Consider the following 19945-nt stretch of genomic DNA (forward strand, 5'->3'; position numbering starts at 1 on the left):
CGGCTTTTTTCTTTTTGCTTATGTGGTGCTGAGGAATCGAACCCAGGGCCTCATGCATGCAAGGCAAGTGCTCTACCACTGAGCCACCTTCCCAGCCTATAACTTCTTTTTTGAAAAAAAAAATGTTATTCAAAAGCATGAACCACCACCCAAACCACCACTAGTTACCCTAATATCTAGCACAAAACTGATCACATAACTTGTTTGTTTGTTTGTTTGTAGGTCATGGGGCTGAACTCTGGGCCTGGGCACTGTCCCTCAGCTCTTCAGCTCAAGGCTAGCACTCTACCACTGAACCACCTTCCCAGCCCACACATAACATGTTTTATTGCAACCCCAGAAATTAAGCAGCTGACTTACAATGATAGCATTTATTTAACATTTCATAATTTATAACATTTTACTTACTGCTCTCTTTTAAGCTTCATAACAACTTTTGTATGTAAATATTATTATTGTGCAATGAGCCACAGAAGCAAACATAGCACTAATCAGTAGAAAATCAAGAAAACACTTGGGAAAGTATCTGGCATTAGAGAGGAAAGTAAAGAATATATTGTTATAGCTTTTTTGGAAATATTTCCTTAGAATTGGATACTCCGAATATTACTATCAGTCCTTACTCCTCCCAGCAGAAAATAATCAGACTAAACATTAAGAGTTCGGGCTCCTTTTCCTCTATTGAGCTCTTTATGTGTTTGGACTGGATATGTTCCAGTGGAGAGGGGAGTGTCACCCTGAGGTTCAGAGGGAGAACAGGTTTCCAGGCCAATGATTAGAAACAATCACACCCGAGTTTTCCCTTAGGGAACATGCCTAAACTGGGCAGCTCACACATTCCCCTTTTCTTCCTGGATAGGATCTCAGTTGTAAAGACTATGGCACTTGATCTAAATTACATTCTTTTCCAACTACTTATCCAGCTTCTCTATTGCTTCTCTTATTTTATCTCAAGGGCAAACTCCTTGGAAGTGTGTAGAGCAGGGGGAAAAATAGCTAAACCTAAAATCTGCTTTTAAAGGCAGAGAATTGAAAATGTCTTCTAATTACCAAAAAAAGTATCATGTGATATATAGTTTGAGACAGAGGATGAAATACGGCCTTTCCTTCCTTATATAGGTTGTAAATGACAGTGGATCTCAACTTAACTATACATTAGAATCACCTGAGATACTTAAAAAAGTGTAGATGCCCAGACACCTGAACTCCTGGTTGGTCTTCTGTGTGTGGCACAGAGATCGGTCACACTCAATAGGGTGTAGTGTGAGAATAGAATTGGATAGTAGTAAAAAGTGCCTACAGTAAAATTTCCACGTGGCAGGTATCAGTGATCGTTAGTTTCCTTTGCACACTATACTTACCAAGGGCTATTACCATGAGTAATCCTGGAACTCCAAAAGCCAATGCATAGCAGTCTTCCCCAAAACACTGCACATCACCTGAAGAAAATAGGGGGGAAAAAGAACAACTCTGCATCTATAAGCTTAGATTCTTGATATAAACATAGCCACTATCTTTCTTCTCATCACTAGTCCCTAACCCTTACTTTCATCTAGAAAAAAAAATCAAGACTGAAAAAGAAATTCTCACATATTGTCAAACCTTTATAAAAGGAAAAGATGGACCATAGGGATTTTTAAGACAATTTTGGTGATAGCTAGAGTAAACTTTCTACACACAAGCAAGGATCCTAACCTCTTAGCATAGGTGTGATAAAAGTAGAAATCAAACTCCCTGCATTGATGGACAGGTAGAAGACTGAGAAGTATCTAGTCCGTTCCTCTGCCTGAAACAAACAAGATAAATATCATCAGTACAATGTGCCTCCATATTCCATCCCACTCCATCCCACACCAAGACAGAGATTCAGATACTGGCTTCATGGTATCTGAATATCATATTAGCTATTTCATAAACATGGAGGGCTGACCCCAAATATTTATTTATTTATGAAACACCAATACAAGCAGATTTAACCTTCTTTTGCACCTTTTCCTGGTAAAATCGATCATTTTCTCCTCAATGCCATTCTTATGGCTTATACATACATCTTCTAATGCATTAAATGTTTGTTTCTTTAAATGGGTTGCGACTTCCTGTAGGGTAGGAGTTTTACTCCTTTCTGTAATCCTTAATGCTTAGTACAGCATTTGATATATACTAGAAACTCAATACTAGAAACTCAATACATGTTTATTGACTGTATTAGTTAAATAAATGACTGCTTGGACCAGACTGCTTAGGACCAGAACATAAGACAGTGCAGCAAGCTGTTGATCAAGCAGGGGTTCAAACAGTGTTTAAGGGAGGCTGCCTGAGAGTATAAAAGGACTGCAGTAGGTGTAAAAGTACATGACATGAGCTTGGAGGTAGGCTCATCCTCTCAATTGAAGTAAGCAAGCTACTAAATAAAACAACTTCCAAGTAAAATTTCTGATAAGTGATTCATTATGTGTTGCTCTGCTTTGTTCTAATACCTCAGACCTTTTCCAGATACAATAGAACAAAAATTTCTTCCCTCCCCATGTTCAATTTATGGTATATTTTTCTTCCTTTTTGGGTTCCCATTTAAACTCACTCCATTCATCTAATTCACATAATTCATCATACATAGAATCCCCTTCCCAAAGGTAGGTCATTTCACCAAAGTCAGCAAGCCATGATAATTTGTAAGCCCTCGTCTGAATTGGAAGAAGAGGGGGAGGGAGGAGACAGTCATAATTAGATAGGCAGAGAAGATGGAGGAGGAAAGAAGGGGAGAGACAGAAAGACAGAAAGACATGGAGAAAGAAAATATGATAATTATAGAAGAAGAAATAGATACATTAGGAAGACAGAAAACAGAATGAGAGGAAGGCAGAAGGGTGGCTAATGTAACAGACTGTTCCTTATTTCTACCTTGCTCATCTTGTTTTATTTTCCCATCAGCAGTGAAAAATAATTAGGAAAGGCGGGAATGAGCAGCCAAGGAAATCTGACAATAAAAACTCACTTGCTTGTAAAAATTTGCTTCATGCTTCATTCCAACTGGACATTTTCTCCTTTTATAAAATCTCAAAACTAGATATACTTAAATCATCTACATTACTTGATACCTCCCAGTCCCAAAGTGCTCACTACAGGATCATATTAAATATCTCCAAGTAAGCTTACTACTTCCAACTCCAAATCTTAAGTTTTGGACCAGGGATTTAGGCTTCTACCAAATAAACAACTTACTTCCTAAAGCTTTCACTTACTGGTGTCAGGTTTAAACACTGACATACTGGCACTATCTACAACCAAATACTCTATTATATAACATTCTCCTTGATTCTTATCTTGAGCAGACTAAATATCCTCATTTAAAAAAATCTTTGCTCACCGGTCATGTCCATCTACTGCTCTGGTTACTTTCCTTTGAGTACAATTCAGTATTTCTGTGACTATTTAACTGAGACCAAATCCTGAGATATAATCTGATCTGTATATTACTTCAGTGGCTGCCTGTTTAGTACCCATCTTTGATGCTGGTTCTACATTCTTGGAAATTCAGAAATAATAACATTCTTACATGTTTTTCTTCAAACTGGTCTCCACCAAAAGCTGCAACACAAGGTTTGATACCTCCTGTCCCCAGAGCTATTAGACTCAGGCCGACCAATGACAGAATTCTGAAACAGAGAGATGAGGATGCTAACTATGCTGATATTAACACAGATGTAGAGATGGATTATAGAAATGCAATGGGAGAAATATATACAAGAGCAATTGTTCCCTTCTTGTAAAAATATATGCAAGAGCAATTCTACCCTGTGGGCATTTGCCATTCCCTTCCACTCTAGATATTCATGGAAACTAATCACCTTGGAGCCTGTGCTAGAAAGTATACATTGTGCCTGGTAGTTCATTATCCCCTTAAATGTAACAGATGAAAGCAGATACTGAAGGGACTCCAAAGCTAACATACTGGTTTTCAATCTTATTTTAATTAAAGGAACATTTCTGTTGAAGACTCTTATGGTCTCTAATCTCATATACCCTTCCTAACCACAAAATACAATGTTAAGACTCATCATAATCAATGGAAATGAAATTCCTAACTAATAGAATGAGTACATGTATAGGTACATTATAACATAAATACAGATGGCCTGCTTCCTGAATAGTTATAATCCTATTAACTGAACCAAAGGCATAAAAATCTGTCAACTGTCTCTGACCCCATAAAATCAATACTTTGAGAAGGACAGGGACATATAATATATATATGCATATATATGTCATATATGCATATATGTCATATATATATGCATATATATAGCACATCCAATGCGAATATACAAGAACTACATACAAATGGATAGCCCAATACTTTGGCAATATAAGCAAATATATTTTTTAAATCCTTGATGGATTATAGCTGCATAAATATGTGAGGGAATGTGGAGCATGTGAAGGTTTGCCTTGTTTACATGCATATAAAGAGGATATTGTCTAGGTATTCTACCATTCCTCACATGCTTATTTAATGAAAATAATGGAACATCTCTGGTAATAAAGTCATCTGTAATGAATTCCTAAGACATACAACTATGGGATTTAAGCAAAGTAGTTCAGTTGATTCCATGGGTTACTCACGTATGTAATGTTTTTCCTCCCAGGATTGGAATGGCACCCAAAGACTTGAACACATGGCCAAGCACATACACCAATGAAAGATAGATGATTGTCCTGTGGAGAGAGTTAGTCAGCTTATGTATGTCTCAGAGACCTGAGTAATGTAGATTAAGAGTTCATGCTGTTCTTAATAAACAGAGGAGGAAGAGAAGGGAGTGGGGAGTAAAGAATTAACTAAGAAACACAAAGAAACAACAGTGACTGGAATAAACATATTAGGTAAAGGGTGTGCAGTTCTTCATTCAGTAGTGCAAACATTTGGAGGTAACAGATATTTCCTTCAAGTGCCCTTCTCATATTTACTCTCACCCCTGCTCCACACATACACAGAGCTCTCCTACTTTTGTACAAGATATAACAAGAACTAAGTGGATTTATAGCAAGAATGACATTTCAAATTAGTAAAACCAGTAGAACAAGATATATATTTTTTTGACAAGACATTCAAGCTTTTACCAGCAGGTCCAGTTACACAGTGTGGAACAGTACACTGAATAGAATGGTCAAATAATTTAAGTCAAATGTTTTAATGATGCAATTAAAGAGTTCAGATACATTATTTCAATATATTAATTTCTTTGAAGTCATGTTCAGGCAAGGTGCTGTTAAAAAACCCCATAATCAGCTCTGTCCCCAGATGTAAATTATCAAAAGTTACACAAGGTAATTTTGACATTGCAGTTTTAAATAAAATGTTTGCTTCCCAAAGTAAATTACTATTAGAGGCCTCAAACTTCTAAACTAAATTATATGACACAAATGCACAAAATTAAATTGGCAACGTTAAAGAAAGGTCACATGAATATCTTGAGATATGTAGTGTTTGACATTGAACAGTTTTGTTTTGGCCATCATAGAACAAAAACTGCCCACAAAACCAATTCTGAACCAATTAGATTAACAAAGCTTTCGGATTCCTATATGAAAGCTTTCTGGTACACAGTGATGGCAGAAAGACCTTGGCTCTGGTTTGAGCCTACCCCATTCTGTACTGGGGAGAAACAATCGGTCATTGTGTGAAGTGTCACATATGATTGTTACCTATGCTGTTTCAAAACAATAATTAGGATTAATTAGAAGCAAGGTGATTATACCTCATTGGTAAAAGGCTTCAGAGGCTTTGATCTCATAGCTTTGCCTAATTAGAACAAGGTATTTTAACTTGAGCTGATTTCCTTTTCTTTTCTTTTCTTTTTTTTTTTTGGTCGGTCGTGGGGCTTGAACTCTGGACCTGGGCACTGTCCCTGCACTCTTTAGCTCAAGTGGTTTATTGGAGGCAAGAGTCTCACGGAGTTTCCTGCCTGGGCTGGCTTTGAACCGTGATCCTCAGATCTCAGCCTCCTGAGTAGCTAGGATTACAGGCATAAACCACCAGGGCCTACCATGCCTTAAATTCTTGACTATGTTCCCCCCTAGCTCTCCTTTGCTCTACAAAGCACAAGGGATCAATGACCAATGCCAAGTAAACAGGTAGGGCTAAGAAAAAGGACTTCCCCTGTAAAGAAGTACTAGGATATGTAAAGAGGCAAAGGCTTCTAGGTTTAGCCTGGGTAATTTGGGCCTGTGGGTTGTACTGCCCACCACAGTTTCTTCATGTACAAGTAATGTAAGAAAAGACCAGGAACTTAGACTGTCCAGAGATGTAAAATCAGGTAATTGATAGAAACTTCCTGTTGAGCTTTCTCCAGTGAAGTTACTTGAGTGACAAATAGGAAGTAAAAGACAAAGGAATTCCAACATGAAACATATATAAAGATATGATCTTTACTGACATACAGCAGATTACCACATATTCTCCTCATGTGTAATGTGTATTAACAAACACATCAGGATTCTCTTAACCTATATGTAGAATGTTAATGTAACACACCTTGGGAAGTATAGCGTGTGTGCATATGTATGTATGTATGTATATGTGTATATGATTTTATAGCGTTTTACGCTAATGTGAACTATAAAAATGGAGTGAAGTTACCTTAAGGGTTGGGGAGAGCAGAAATTTCAGGTTGTGGATTCTTTATTGTGAATGTCTACTCTTCCCAGATTGGCTTTTTAAGAATGGAACTTTTAAGAGTTTGGGATAAGAATTCGGTGACTAATCTAGGAATAATTACTATCAGAGGAATGGGCAAGCTTTCCCAAAAGGCTTTCTATCATCTTCTAAGGAGAAGTTCTGTTTGTTAGAATGAAACGAACAAATAGAAATAAAAAGAAAGAGTAAAAAAGGCTATCTATCTTGAACTCTAAAGTATCAGAGATAAATAATAAACTAGAGCTAAATAAATAAACTAGATTATCAGAGAGAAATAAACAGAAGGAACCTGACCTGGAAAGATAGAGTCTGCTGTAGAAATATAAAATTTATATTCAATTGTTGGACTGAATGAATAACAGAAGCATAAAGGGTTTAAGAAGAAAATAGGAACTTCTTGATGAGCAACAAAGGGAATAGTGTAGCTATGAGGATATAATAGAGGAATCTAATAACAGGAACTTAACAGGAGGGGAAAGAAGTCAGAGGGATTTGAAAACCTTGACTTTGAAATAGAATCATGGTCACTGGAATCCCAGGGGAATCCTGTCCTCAGGACTCAAACTGTTTTAGGTAGAACAACAATCTCTCAACAGAACAGTTCAGGAAACTGAAATCCAGAGAGGTCATATGACATCTGTGTGTGTTTGTGTGTGTGTGTGTGTGTATACGTGTGTGAATACACAGGTGCACACACACACACACACACACACACATACTGGAACTTCAGAGAGATCACATGACATTTGTTTTTGAACTCAAGGCCTAGAGTTCTCTCTTGGCTTTTTCTACTCAAGACTGGCACTCTGTCACTTGATCCACACCTTCACTTCTAGCTTTTTTTTTTTTTTTGGGTCCGGTCGTGGGGCCTGAACTCTGGGCCTGGGCGCTGTCCCTCAGCTCTTCAGCTCAAGGCTAGCGCTCTACCACTTGAGCCACAGCGCCACTTCCGGCTTTTTTCTTTTTGCTTATGTGGTGCTGAGGAATCGAACCCAGGGCCTTGAGCATGCAAAGCAAGCGCTCTACCACTGAGCCACCTTCCCAACCCCACTTCTAGCTTTTTGCTGATTAATTGAAGATAGGAGTCTCTTGGATTTATCTGCCAGGACTGTTTTTAAGATCTCAGCCTCTTGAGTAGCTACTATAATGGGTATGAACCAGAGGTGCCAGCATGACATTTCTTTTCTTTTTTCTTTTTTGGCATGACATTCTTCAAGTGATCATTTAATTAGGATTGGATTAAGGCTAGAATTCCTTTTTTCTTTTTTTTAAGACAGAGTTGTGACCCTCCTGTTTCAATCTCCATAGTGTTAGGATTACAGGGGTGCATTATCACTGTAATCCAAAAGTTCCCTGCTGAACCTTCTATTTCAACCACAAACAAGTAAATCTAAATAGACATAAAAGTTACAAATTTTAGTTCACCATGATAAACTTAAACGCCACAGACATTTTTATCAAGAGCTTAGGATCTGAGGAGTACATACAAATCCAAGATCAGTACATGCAGTGATGTCAGAGAAGGAGACTAGACATGAAAGAAAAAGGGTTGGCTCTGACCACACAAGAGGAGACACATGGCAAGAACACCAAATGCATAATAAGCACCTTCAAGAGAGTGATTCTACATGATGGCCAAAGTCAAGAGCCTAGACTAATAGATAGGTATGGATCACAGACTTTCAAAACAAGGAACTATGACTAAGAATGTTTTTTCTCTTAAAAACAACTTGTCACTAAAATAGCATTCTAATATGTAGTTCACCTCTCAGTAAATGTTTACAAAAATCACAGCAAGCCAATATTTATGTTAACAATTTCTGTTTTCCATTTTGTATCGATTAGCTAATCTTTCCTATGTATAGTCCTATGTGTATGAAGGAAGTCTCATTCTCCCCAGTGTGATAATTTCCTTATCCAAGAGTCAGAGATTCCGGGTGTCCATTTCCTCTTAGCATAGCTTTTGTTCTGGGATAGTAAATAGAGAAAGAGCTTTTAGCAAATGCTTATGCATATATACTTCATGACTCACCATACCACAAAACAAAATACAAGAGAGATACCTGCACACCCATGTTGATTACAGCTCTGTTTGTAATAGCTAAATTGCTGAGGTGCTGGACAACAAATGAGTGAATTTACATACATGCATGCATACATGCATAATATCACGTACTATGGAGTATTACTCAGCCATAAAGGAAAACTAAATTATGCCATTTGTAGGAGAACAGATGGAACTGGAGATCATCATGTTGAGTAAGATAAGCCAAGTCCAAATAGCCAAATATCACATGTTCTCATTCATTTGTAGAACCTAGACCTAAAATGCTGCGGTTGCTACTGATGGGACATGAATGTGAAAAGAGGACTATCTGGGGGCATCAGTGGAAGGGGTAGAGAGAAAGGAAGAGGGTTGAAGGGTGAAGAGGACCAAAGTATGACACACACATATGTACTTTATTCTCCAACTGAATAAATGGTGTAGCATATACTTTTTACTCTCACACAGTGCCGATACCTATCCAGATGAGTTTAGTGACCACCCTTACCTATGTAGCAAACAATAATGGATCTAGGATCTAGATGGACCAAGTCACCCACTCATCATTTTTCTCTCAAGGCAAGAAACTGTGTAGTACTATATATTATCTATAGATTATTTATGTAGGGCTCCTTAAAACACATTCAGAACTCTGTGTGTGTGTACACATATGTGAGTGCTAATTCAGAAAAATCTATGGATAACAAATCCACAGAATGGATATCATAGACCCATCTCTAGCCTATGAATATGTTGTTATAGAAGATACCTTTTATATAATATGGGTCTCTTGGTGCTATTTTCAGGAATTGAAAAGTTATTGAAATTCATTAACTATTGATCTAGTTTATGAAAACATTTTTGAGATGTGTGTGTGTGTGTGTGTGTGTGTGTGAGCACAGAGGCTTGAAATTAGGGCCTTATACTCTTGGTTGGATTTTTCACTCAAGGCTGATGTTCTACCACTTAAGCCACACCTCTACTTCCTGCTTTTTGATGGCTAATTGGAGAGAGAATCTATTGGCTTTTTTTAACCCTAGTTAGCTTCAAATCCTGATCTAAGCCTCCTGAGTAGCTAGGATTATAGGAATGGGCTATCAGCACCCAGGGCTTGCCTTCCTTCCCTCCTTCCTTCCTTCCCTCCTTCCTTCCTTCCCTCCTTCCTTCCTTGCTTTTCTGTCTCTCTCTTCTCTTTCTTTTTTTGAGTTTCTTTTTTAAATTTTATTTTATTGTAAAGATGCTGTACAGAGGGGTTACAGTTACATGAGTAAGGCAATGAGTATATTTCTTGTCTAGCATTGTTACCCCTCCTTTGTTGTTTTCCCACTATCCCTTCTCTCACACACTTCTTTTTTTTCTTTTGGTAGTGGTAATGGGGCTTGAATTCAGGACCTCAGACTTTCTGGGTGACTTGATTGCTCACAGCTGGTGCTCTACAACTTAAGGTATATCTCTATCCCAGCTTTGTTATTTTTTTTTTTTTTCTGTGAGATGGTATTTCTTGGACTTTCCTGGCCAGCCTAGCTTTAAACTATGATCCTCTAGATCTTAGCCTCCTGAGTAGCTAGGATTACAGGCATAAGCTACCAGCACATGTATTCATTAGATACTTAAGAATGAAATTACAGGGCTGGGAAGGTGCTCAGTGGTAGAGTGCTTGCCTTGCATGCATGAGGCCCTGGGTTCGATTCCTCAGCACCACGTACCCAGAAAAAAAAAGCTGGAAGTAGCGCTGTGGCTCAAGTGGTAGAGCGCTAGCCTTGAGCTGAAGAGCTGAGGGACAGTGCCCAGGCCCAGAGTTCAGGCCCCACGACCGGACCCCCCCCAAAAAAAAGAATGAAATTACATATGTTAAGAAGATAAGCAGCGAATGTAAAATCAGAAAGGAAGAACTCAGGGAAAAAATACTAAAGGAATATGGATGACTAATTCTAGAGAAAACACAGAGTGAGGATTAAATGAGCACATTAAGATCTTTAGACGTATATATTTTACTCTAAAGATGCTGGTAACATCTTTAAAATCACCACCAAAGAAAAGATTTAGTCTAAACTACAGAATAGAAGAGTAAAAGTATAAAAAACCCTATGACTAGAAAAATGTGAAAACATTGGAAAACTAACCATGTAAAGAAATTTTTCCTGTGTTGCCAGTCTTAGGTTTTCATTTTTCACATATGCCTTAGTATGTTCCTGCTTAGTAACTAACAAGAGGTTAGAGGCAATAACTTTCTACACAATGACTCTGTGAGGCATCTGAGGGAGTGACCTCCCATTGTCCTTACTTGAATTTTCCCAACCATGAGTCGGCAATGGCTGCTCCAAGGATAGGAGTAAAATAGCAGAGGCTGCTGAAGGCATGGTATACGGATGTGGAGGTATCTTCATTCCAATGCAGGAAATACAGGAAATACAGGGTCAGCACAGCTATGATTTAAAAAAATGAATGAGTGGATGAACACCAGGAGACAAAACAAGATGAATGCAAGCAAGTGAATTATGGAGAAATATATTTAATTTCTGGTCTTTGAAGGAGAACTTGCCCTACAGCACTTCTCTCAGGAAAGTAAGGGCCTATGGGAAATATGGGAGTAGATGCTAACAATCAAGTTCAATACTCCAGCCTTCAGTCTATGTGCAGCTTGGCATCACGACCAACAATGAAGACTCCATGGTGCTTCCAGTACCCATTTCCTTCCTTCTCAGCAACAATCTAGGGCAGGGATCTGAGGAACAGATGTGGAGAACCCAGCTTGTGTAATGGGAGTTTTCCCACTCACATCCTCACACACTGTGTTCTGTTTCAGCCAGGCCTTTCTGATCTTGATCAGCAGGAGTTATCAAGTGAAGTCCTATTATAGATTTATTGTCTCAGCCAATGGAAAAGAAAAATTTTCACCCAGGCAGGAAGAATAGATAAGGAAAATAAATAACATCCAAGGAGACCAGACTACCACAAATGTGGGATAGGAGGGAAAAGAGAAGACACTAGGACACAAAGTTACCTTTCATGCCATAATAGGAAAAGCGTTCACAGAATTCGTTCACCACAATGAAGGCGATGCTCACTGGGTAGCTGGAACCACAGATTTTCTACGCAACAAAAAAGGTAGTGATTTGAGCATGAGCTCTTTTGTTGTTACAATCACTGAGAAGATCCCCCACATTGAAAAGTTCATTTAATTTATTAATTTTTGTCATGGGGGGGTCCTCATTATGTTGCCCGGCTTCCAATTCTTCATTCACCTGCTTCAGCTCCCAAGCAGCTGGGATTCCAGGCACATACCACCATACTCAGCTTATTTGTTTGTTTTAAATATTCAATGCCTTGTACTTGCTAGGCAGGTGTTCTACCATTTTTTGGCCACTCTAGCCTCTTTAGGGTCTCTCTCTCTTCTCCCTGTTCTATCCATCTCCCTCGCCCTCCCCCTCCAATCTGATCTGGTATGGCACTTCAGTCCTTTCAATGTCTGCCTCTTGAATAGCAAGGATTCCAGACATGTACCACAAAGCTCCGCTAAAACTCGTTTATTTAAAATCTTCATAGGACAATAATAAGGAACTACAGTATCTAATTCTTTGAAACAGCTACTGTCACACTATAAAAAGGGCTTAAGTTGCTGATCTAGGAGTAAAATAAGCTACTTTGAGTATTAGCATGTTCTCCATTTCACAGAGAACTGCTCAGACATTCTTTGATCGGGAACAGCTCATTTGCTCACAACTTCTAAACTAAAGCTGGGAGTTCTAGGCAAGAGATAATGGCACTCTGCTTATTAGGGACAGAAGGGAGAGGTGGCTTATGCAACAATTAGAGATATTTAGGCAATTACAGTAGATTCGAAGTCAGTATCCTGCTTAGTTCCACAATAGATTCTGAGACCTCTTGTCCCCACCTAGCCTATTCATCATGCTGGAGGCAATTCCAGCAACATTCCTGTTCAGAGGCTGTTGGAGCAGGCACCGAGCTCAACATGGAGGCAGAAATTCCTAAAGGTAGGCTGACTGAAGACTTGGACTTTGGGCAGAGGATTCTGAAATCCTATAAAATTAGATGCCTATTTTTCCCAGCCAAAAGACTTTATCATATATTCATGATAATCCTGGATATGAGAAGAACTATACTATTTCCTGTACTACATGAGTCATGGAATAAGGAATGTCACATTTTATTTCAAATCTCTGTCCATTACAATGTTGCAACTAACATGGGAGGGAGGTAGAGGTAACCTGTCCTTAAGGCAGTTAGATCTCCCCCACCCCACAGTCCTGGGACTTGAACTCAGGGCCTGGGCACTGTCCCCAAGCTTCTTTTGCTCAAGGCTAGCCCTCTACCACTTGAGCCACAGTGCCCCTTCTGGCTATTTCTGTGTATGTGGTACTAAGGAATTGAACCCAGGGCTTCATGCATGCTAGCCAAGCACTCTATCACTAAGCCACATTCCCAGACTGCTGTTAGATCTTATCAGGATATTTATATTGCCTTTTTTTTTTTGGTGGGTAGCTGGTGTTGTCCTGAGCATTTTTTCTCAAGGTTGTTGCTCTACCACTCTGAGCCACAGCACCACTTCTGGTTTTCTGGGGGTTAATTGGAGACTTACCTGCCTTGGCTGGCTTTGAAATGCAATCCTCAGATCTCAGCCTTCTGAGTAGCTGGGATTCTAGGTGTAAGCCACTGGTGCTTGGCTATAATACCTTTATTTCGTAAATATACACAGCTTTGCAAGTATCCTCAAATTACAGCTTTGCAAGTATCCTCAAATTCTCTGGGACCAGAAGAGGCATCATTAAATATATTAAATTAAAATGGCCATTCTTTAGTCCATATAGATATTTTGAAAAACCTCCTAAATACATGTTAATGTATAATAACAATTTGTCTTAAAAGATGTGATGAACTGTGATCCTTACCTTCCCAGCTTACACAAACCACGCAACCTGGTGTTTAGTAAATATACTGTCCTGAGCTATGTGACACTGTCACTAACGATTAGCCATGTCACTATTCCTGCCTCTATATCTCAATTCTGTTATTTCAAAGAAATGAGGACAATAATGCCTCTGGATCTATATGAATAACTTGGAGAATATTGGCAATTACTACTCTAACCTCTTAGGGGTTTTGATAGGAAAGCTGAATGATAAATTTGGAAGTGCTTTAATAAGTACACACTGTAAATCATTATTTCTTGTTTCTCTGTCTCATCTCCTACTCTAAATTGGGGACACTTGGTCACAGAGCGTGGATCTACTCTAAAACTTCTGTTGGTATCCAAAAAGAAGGCTTCATGCACAGAAGGCGAGTTTTCATAGTGGTAAAGAAGTAACAATCACACACAGTTCTCCAAACAACGAAGGCTTGCCAAGTTTCCCTGGACATTCAAATTTCTTTTATTTCTCCAGGGAAACTGAGAATTTGCAATCAAATGCAGCAAAGTTGGGAGTCCCAACTAAAGACTTCTGATTACCCCTTCTCCTCTGCTGCTTCCTCTCCTACGTAAAAGAAATTTCAATTTAGATTTGGTCTTCAGGTGAATTTTAACTTCAAGAAAGCTTAGTTTTATAGCATAATATAGCCCAGTATGAAGTTCCAGAGGCTAAAGAGGAAAGCCAAAAGAACAAGGCTAATTATTATTAGAGGTGACCTGAATTTGACAACTCACCGGAGGTGGCTTCTCTGGAGGGCTGGGAGGTCTAGGTGGTACCTCTTCAGTGCAGACAGGTGAAAAAAGAGTTTGCTTGGATTCATTTTTCTGGAAAGGGTTCATGGCTGGCTCCTTTCTCTCTCCTCAAGCATTTGGCTTCAGTAAGCAGTTAGGACAGCTGCCAGCCCACAGTGAAAAGGGGCTGGGGGGAGGAGGGGTGGCTCCAGCAGCTAGGTTTAACCCTGTAGGTGTCAGTTTCAATAGATGTCTGACTCAGAGTACTGCTGGCTGGAAGCTATAGGAAAAGAAAGGGTTGGTATACTCCTTGCAAAGAACTATTGTGTAAAAGGTATTGCATGGGGGAGTGAAAACACGTGGCGAACATGTATGAGGCTCTGGGAAACACACACACACACACACACACACATTTCAGCACAGATTTAAAAATGGGTTTTATTTCAGGATAACAATAGCTGCTATTTATTAGTCACCTATTATGTGCCAGGTTAATATGTACATGATTTACATACATTATGTGTATAAGGTTTACTTTAATTCTTAGTACTCTTCCCAATTTTACAGAAACTAATGTTTCCAAGAGGTTAAGTAATTTATCCAAAGTCGCATGGCCAATAAGTGGAAGATCTGGAATTTTCACTATGCTACCCAGACAGGAAAGTTGGAGATTAGTTATCAGCACTAATCTTGGCCATTATTCTAGTATGGAAATTCTCTTAAGTGGAAAAATAGGAATGTCAGGGAAACTGAAGTGCTTCACTAAATTAAATTTGAAAGACAAAACATGTTAATTTGGTTCTCAACAACATGAAGTTCAGTTAGAAAAATCCTATACACAATTTAGAAGGTGGGGCTAAAGAAAATGAGAGAAAACAGTCAGTGATGTACATTAGGGATTATTCATTCTTCTTTATTAAAGTTGTTCTTTATTATTTCACTTTTGCACCTCAAAACAAGTATGTTCTTTCATTAAAAAGTAAAATTTGTGAAGGGTAAACAAAGGAGGAGGCTGCAATGCTTGGTAAGAAATGTACGCATTATCCTGCCCATGCAATTGTAACCCCTCTGTACAGTATGTTCACAAATAAAATAAAATTAAATTAAAAAAAAGTAAAATTTAACCCACGCAAAAAGGAGCCATTTACTTCTTAGATACTGCTGCCAACAATATTTTCCTAATTTTCAATGGACAGGCTGGAAAATATTATATTTAGTCCTTACCAGAAGAAGAACAAGAACAAAGATATGACAGTTACCTATATTTCATTCTGTATTATTTTTTAATTTTTGATTTAAATAAAATATACATAGATTGTACAAAATGCCAGTTTTCATTGTGGCATATAGTTTTTTCTTTTCTGTGTGTTTGTGGACGTGCTCGTGTACATGCTTGTACTGGGGCTTGAACTCACAGTCTTGAGCTCTTGTTTAGTTTTCTCCCATCCAGTGGCTGGCACTCTACCTCTTTACTGACATCTGTAGCCCAGCTTTTTTGCTAGTTTATTGTAGAGTCTCATGGAATGTTCTGCCCGAGATGGCTGTGAAATGCAATCCTCAGATCTCAGCATTCTGAGGAGTTAGGATTATCGGCATGAACCATGGATCCCTGGCTCATGGTGACATGTCAATACATGCATATAATGTACTTCGGTTATATTCACTGTCCCCATTCCACTTTCTTATTCCTATGACTGTATTATTTTTGTTAAGTTAAGCAGATAAAAGAAGAGCAGAAGAACATGGTGCCCTACTGTTGTCAGAAAAGAAAGAGGAAAGAATTGTTCAGGCTTATAAAAGAAATTTACTTTTGTATGTTCTTCCCCCTATGGTATATTCCCTGTTGTCACTGTATTTGATTTTGGTACCTTGGTACTGTATATACATTTATCTGGATTAGGGAAGGGAAAGGGACAACAGAATGGTGAGACAAAGGACAAAAGGGGAACTGATGCAACAGCGATATTCACAAGGAAATAATCTGTACAACTGGGGGAGATTGAGGGGAGGGAAAGTGGGAGGAAAATGAGGGAAGGGGTAACAAGTTTGACAAGACATGTACTTATTACCTTACTTATGGAACTAACCCCTCTGTACATCACTTTGACAATAAAAACAATTTTTAAAAGTTACTCTATCAAGAGGTTAATCTTTGACAACTGAAGCACAGATCAGGCAATACCAGAATGGTTTTTTTTTCCATTTCAGGATCCAAGAGAGAAATCCTATGGCTCTATCCTTTGCAAAATTTATATATTACCTATTTGAATAATTTATCAACAAATAAGGAGTTTTTCTCTGTAAACTTTAACTCAGACTTTGGCCACATTTTCTCAGTTTCTATTATATTCTTCACCACCTCTCTCTCTCCCAGCCTTTATCCAAAGAATAGTCCAGCTTCACTTCTAACTGTAGTAATAACAATTAATAAGCAATTGTTCTTTTGGAACATGTTGCTTTTCTGACTTAGTTTGGTCAAAACAAATAGTCAAAAGTTACTAGCCAAGAGAAATAGTAGAGGCATAGGTAGCTTGAAGATCTCTGTCAGGGGCTTCTTTGCACTGACCTGGAACCTCTAGAATGGTATTTGATATGGCAGAGTAGATGGGGTAGCACCTATGTGTTGTGTACCCGTTCATTTGTGCTCATACGTATTCAGAAAACAAAACTTTACAATACAGACTTGGATTTCTGGCATTCCTCTATTTAGATTTTTTTCTTTTTAGCATTGATAGTAGGATGACAGTATTCATAGAGTTAAATAATATCAGAGTTGGAAGGAATCTAAATTTTAATTCTGTCCTATAGAAACTAAACTTCCCCAATGATGAGAAATATTTAGGGTAAACTTCTCTCTGTCGCTATCTCTCTCAGTCTCTGTCTGTCTGTCTGTCTGTCTGTCTCTCTCTCTCTCACACATATACACACATTGCATTTTTTTACTTGAAAATTATGATTCAGTTGATCTCACTAAGGACTAAAGAACCTGCATTTGTAACAAGTACTTCTGGTGATTCCTATGCTGGGAATTTGGGAAATATTAATTTTAGATCTCTCTTTTATTCTAGTCTAAAGAATATTTCCAGAGTGCTCAAAAGGAACAGAACAAAGACTAGAAACCCAAGCTCCCAAGGGCAAGTCTAGAGCCCTTTATCTTCTATCATATAACATGACTGTTACAACCTATTATTTTTGCTATGTTGACTTCAGATAGGAGGCAAAAGAGAAAAGATCACACCAGAGTCAGAATGGAATAAACTCCTCAGAAACACAAAAGGATAGTAAAAGTATAAATATCTAAATCCAAATACTTGAATTAATTATCAGTGATCAAGAGCTTTGATGATCAGTGATCAAAGTAAGGAATATTTATGGCCCCAATGATGATGTCAGAGACTGATGGTTTATAGGCAGAAAAGAAATGAAAACTCTAAAATGACAGACACCAATGCAGTCAGAAAGAAGGAACAAATAAGAAATTGAGAGACTACATATGTAACAACATCCCTGAATATAAAATCAGCACACATGTAAAATTGTATTTAAATATCAGCAAAAAAGAAATAGAAAAGGGAGCTTAAAAACAATATCAGTTCTACTGGCACACTATAAATAAACATAATTAAAGTTTTTTAAACCTGAATACTAAGAACTATAAGCTTACTGAAAGAAATTTTTAAAAATCTAAATAAATGGAGACATAAAATGCTCATGATTTGGAAGGCTCATTTTGTAGAGAAGTCAATATTCCCTAAATCAATCTATTTCAACACAAAATTCCAGCAGGTTTTGTGAGTATAGAAAATGTTCATTTTCTTTTTAAAAGTGCATATGGAAATGCAAGAAGCCAAGAAGAACAAAGTTAATCTTGAAGAACAATTGTGGAGGACTTATATTATCCAGTCTAAAATCCAACATAAAGCTGTAGTAAAATCAGAATGGAATCGACACAAAGACAAAATGATCAATAGAACAGAGCAGAGATCAGAGAGATTCACATGTATCCTGTTGATAATACTCAGTGCTTGGGGGGAAAATGGTGTTTTCAATTAACAAATATCATCTAAGCATTTATATAAGAAAATTATTTTGATTCTTACACCACATAAAAAATTGATTCCCAGGAAGTGACGCTGTAGCTCAAGTGGTAGAACGCTCGCCTTGAGCTGAAGAGCTGAAGGATAGGGCCCAGGCCCAGAGTTCAAGCCCCAGGACCGACAAAAAAAAAAATTGATTCCCAATAGATTATAAATATAAATTAAAGTAAAAAAGGTTTTCAGAATAAAACATAAAAGAATATAATTGTGGAGTAAGCCAAGCTGTCTTTTTTTTTTTTTTGGTCGGTTGTGGGGCTTGAATTCTGGGCTTGGGTGCTGTCCCTGCGCTCTTCAGCTCAAGGTGAGTGCTCTACCACTTGAGCCATAGCACCATTTTCAGTTTTCTAGTGGTTTTATTGGAGATAAGAGTCTCATGGACTTTCCTGCCCGGGCTGGCTTTGAGCCATGATCCTCAGATCTCAGCCTCCTGAGTAGCTAGGATTACAGGCATGAGCCACTGGTGCCTCTGCTGCCAAACTGTCTTAAGATATAAATAGAAATAAATAAAAAGAAAAACTGGGGCTGGGAAGGTGGCACAATGGTAGGTGCTTGCCTTGCATGCATGAAGCCCTGGGTTCGTTTCCTCAGCACCACATAAGCAGAAAAAGCTGGAAGTGGCACAGTGGCTCAAGTGGTAGAGCACTAGCCTGGAACTGAAGAGCTGAGGGACAGTGCCTAGACCCAGAGCTCAGGCCCCATGACCAACCAAAAAAACAAAAAAAAAGGAAAAAAAGAAAAGAAAAATAATGGTATGTTAGACAATTAAAAAAAATTTGGCCATGCACCAGTGGTGCTTAGTGACTAGTTACTAAGTTACTAAGGAGGCTGAGATCTGAGGGATTGTGATTTAAGGTTAGCCCATGCAGGAAAATTTATGAGACTCTCATCTCTAATAAACTACTCAGAAAATTTCGGAAGAGGTGCTGTGGTTCAAGGGACAGTGCCCAGGCCTGAGTTCAAACCCAGGACAAAAGAAAAGAAAAGTTATCACACATAGTGGGAGAAAATATTTATCCAACATATATCTGCCAAAGGATCTGGCTCCACACTATATAAAAAAATCTATAACCAGAAAGATGGATAAGTAATGAAAAAATGTTCAAAAGTGGAAATAGATATTTTAGAGTATATCCGAAGAGTCATACATCTATAAACAGGTTATTAATTATAGGATATAAATTAATATATTTAAAATTAGTCCTCAGTGTATACTCAGGTTTTGCCTTTGCTATAATCAGTAACAATGTATTAATAATGTTGCATGTAAATCAAATTTATCTGTAGGAAAAACTTCCCACAGAGACTGCTGAATCAAAAGTAAATTCTTTTGTAATTTTTTTTTTTTTTTTTTGCGTCCAGTCCTGAGGCCTGAACTCTGGGCCTGGGCGCTGTCCCTCAGCTCTTTAGCTCAAGGCGAGCGCTCTACCACTTGAGCCACCTTCCAAGCCCTCTTT

General features: G+C 38.2%; 1 protein-coding gene across 1 annotated transcript in view; it reads right to left on the reverse strand.

The window, feature by feature from the left end:
• Slc15a2 (solute carrier family 15 (oligopeptide transporter), member 2) overlaps positions 1-14692 on the reverse strand; it is a 32175-nt gene extending 17483 nt beyond the window's left edge. The window contains exons 1-7 of the mRNA XM_013019331.1: positions 14398-14692; positions 11740-11827; positions 11020-11161; positions 4621-4713; positions 3554-3653; positions 1696-1786; positions 1362-1439 (exon numbers count right to left, since the gene is read on the reverse strand). Coding sequence (XP_012874785.1) covers positions 1362-1439; positions 1696-1786; positions 3554-3653; positions 4621-4713; positions 11020-11161; positions 11740-11827; positions 14398-14502 — 697 coding nt within the window. The 5' untranslated portion in view covers positions 14503-14692. The remainder of the gene's footprint in view (positions 1-1361; positions 1440-1695; positions 1787-3553; positions 3654-4620; positions 4714-11019; positions 11162-11739; positions 11828-14397) is intronic.
• Between the last annotated feature and the right edge of the window lie 5253 nt (positions 14693-19945).

This window comes from Dipodomys ordii, unplaced genomic scaffold (genome assembly GCF_000151885.1).
Source record: "Dipodomys ordii isolate 6190 unplaced genomic scaffold, Dord_2.0 Scaffold45, whole genome shotgun sequence".
Classification (NCBI taxonomy): Eukaryota; Metazoa; Chordata; class Mammalia; order Rodentia; family Heteromyidae; genus Dipodomys; species Dipodomys ordii.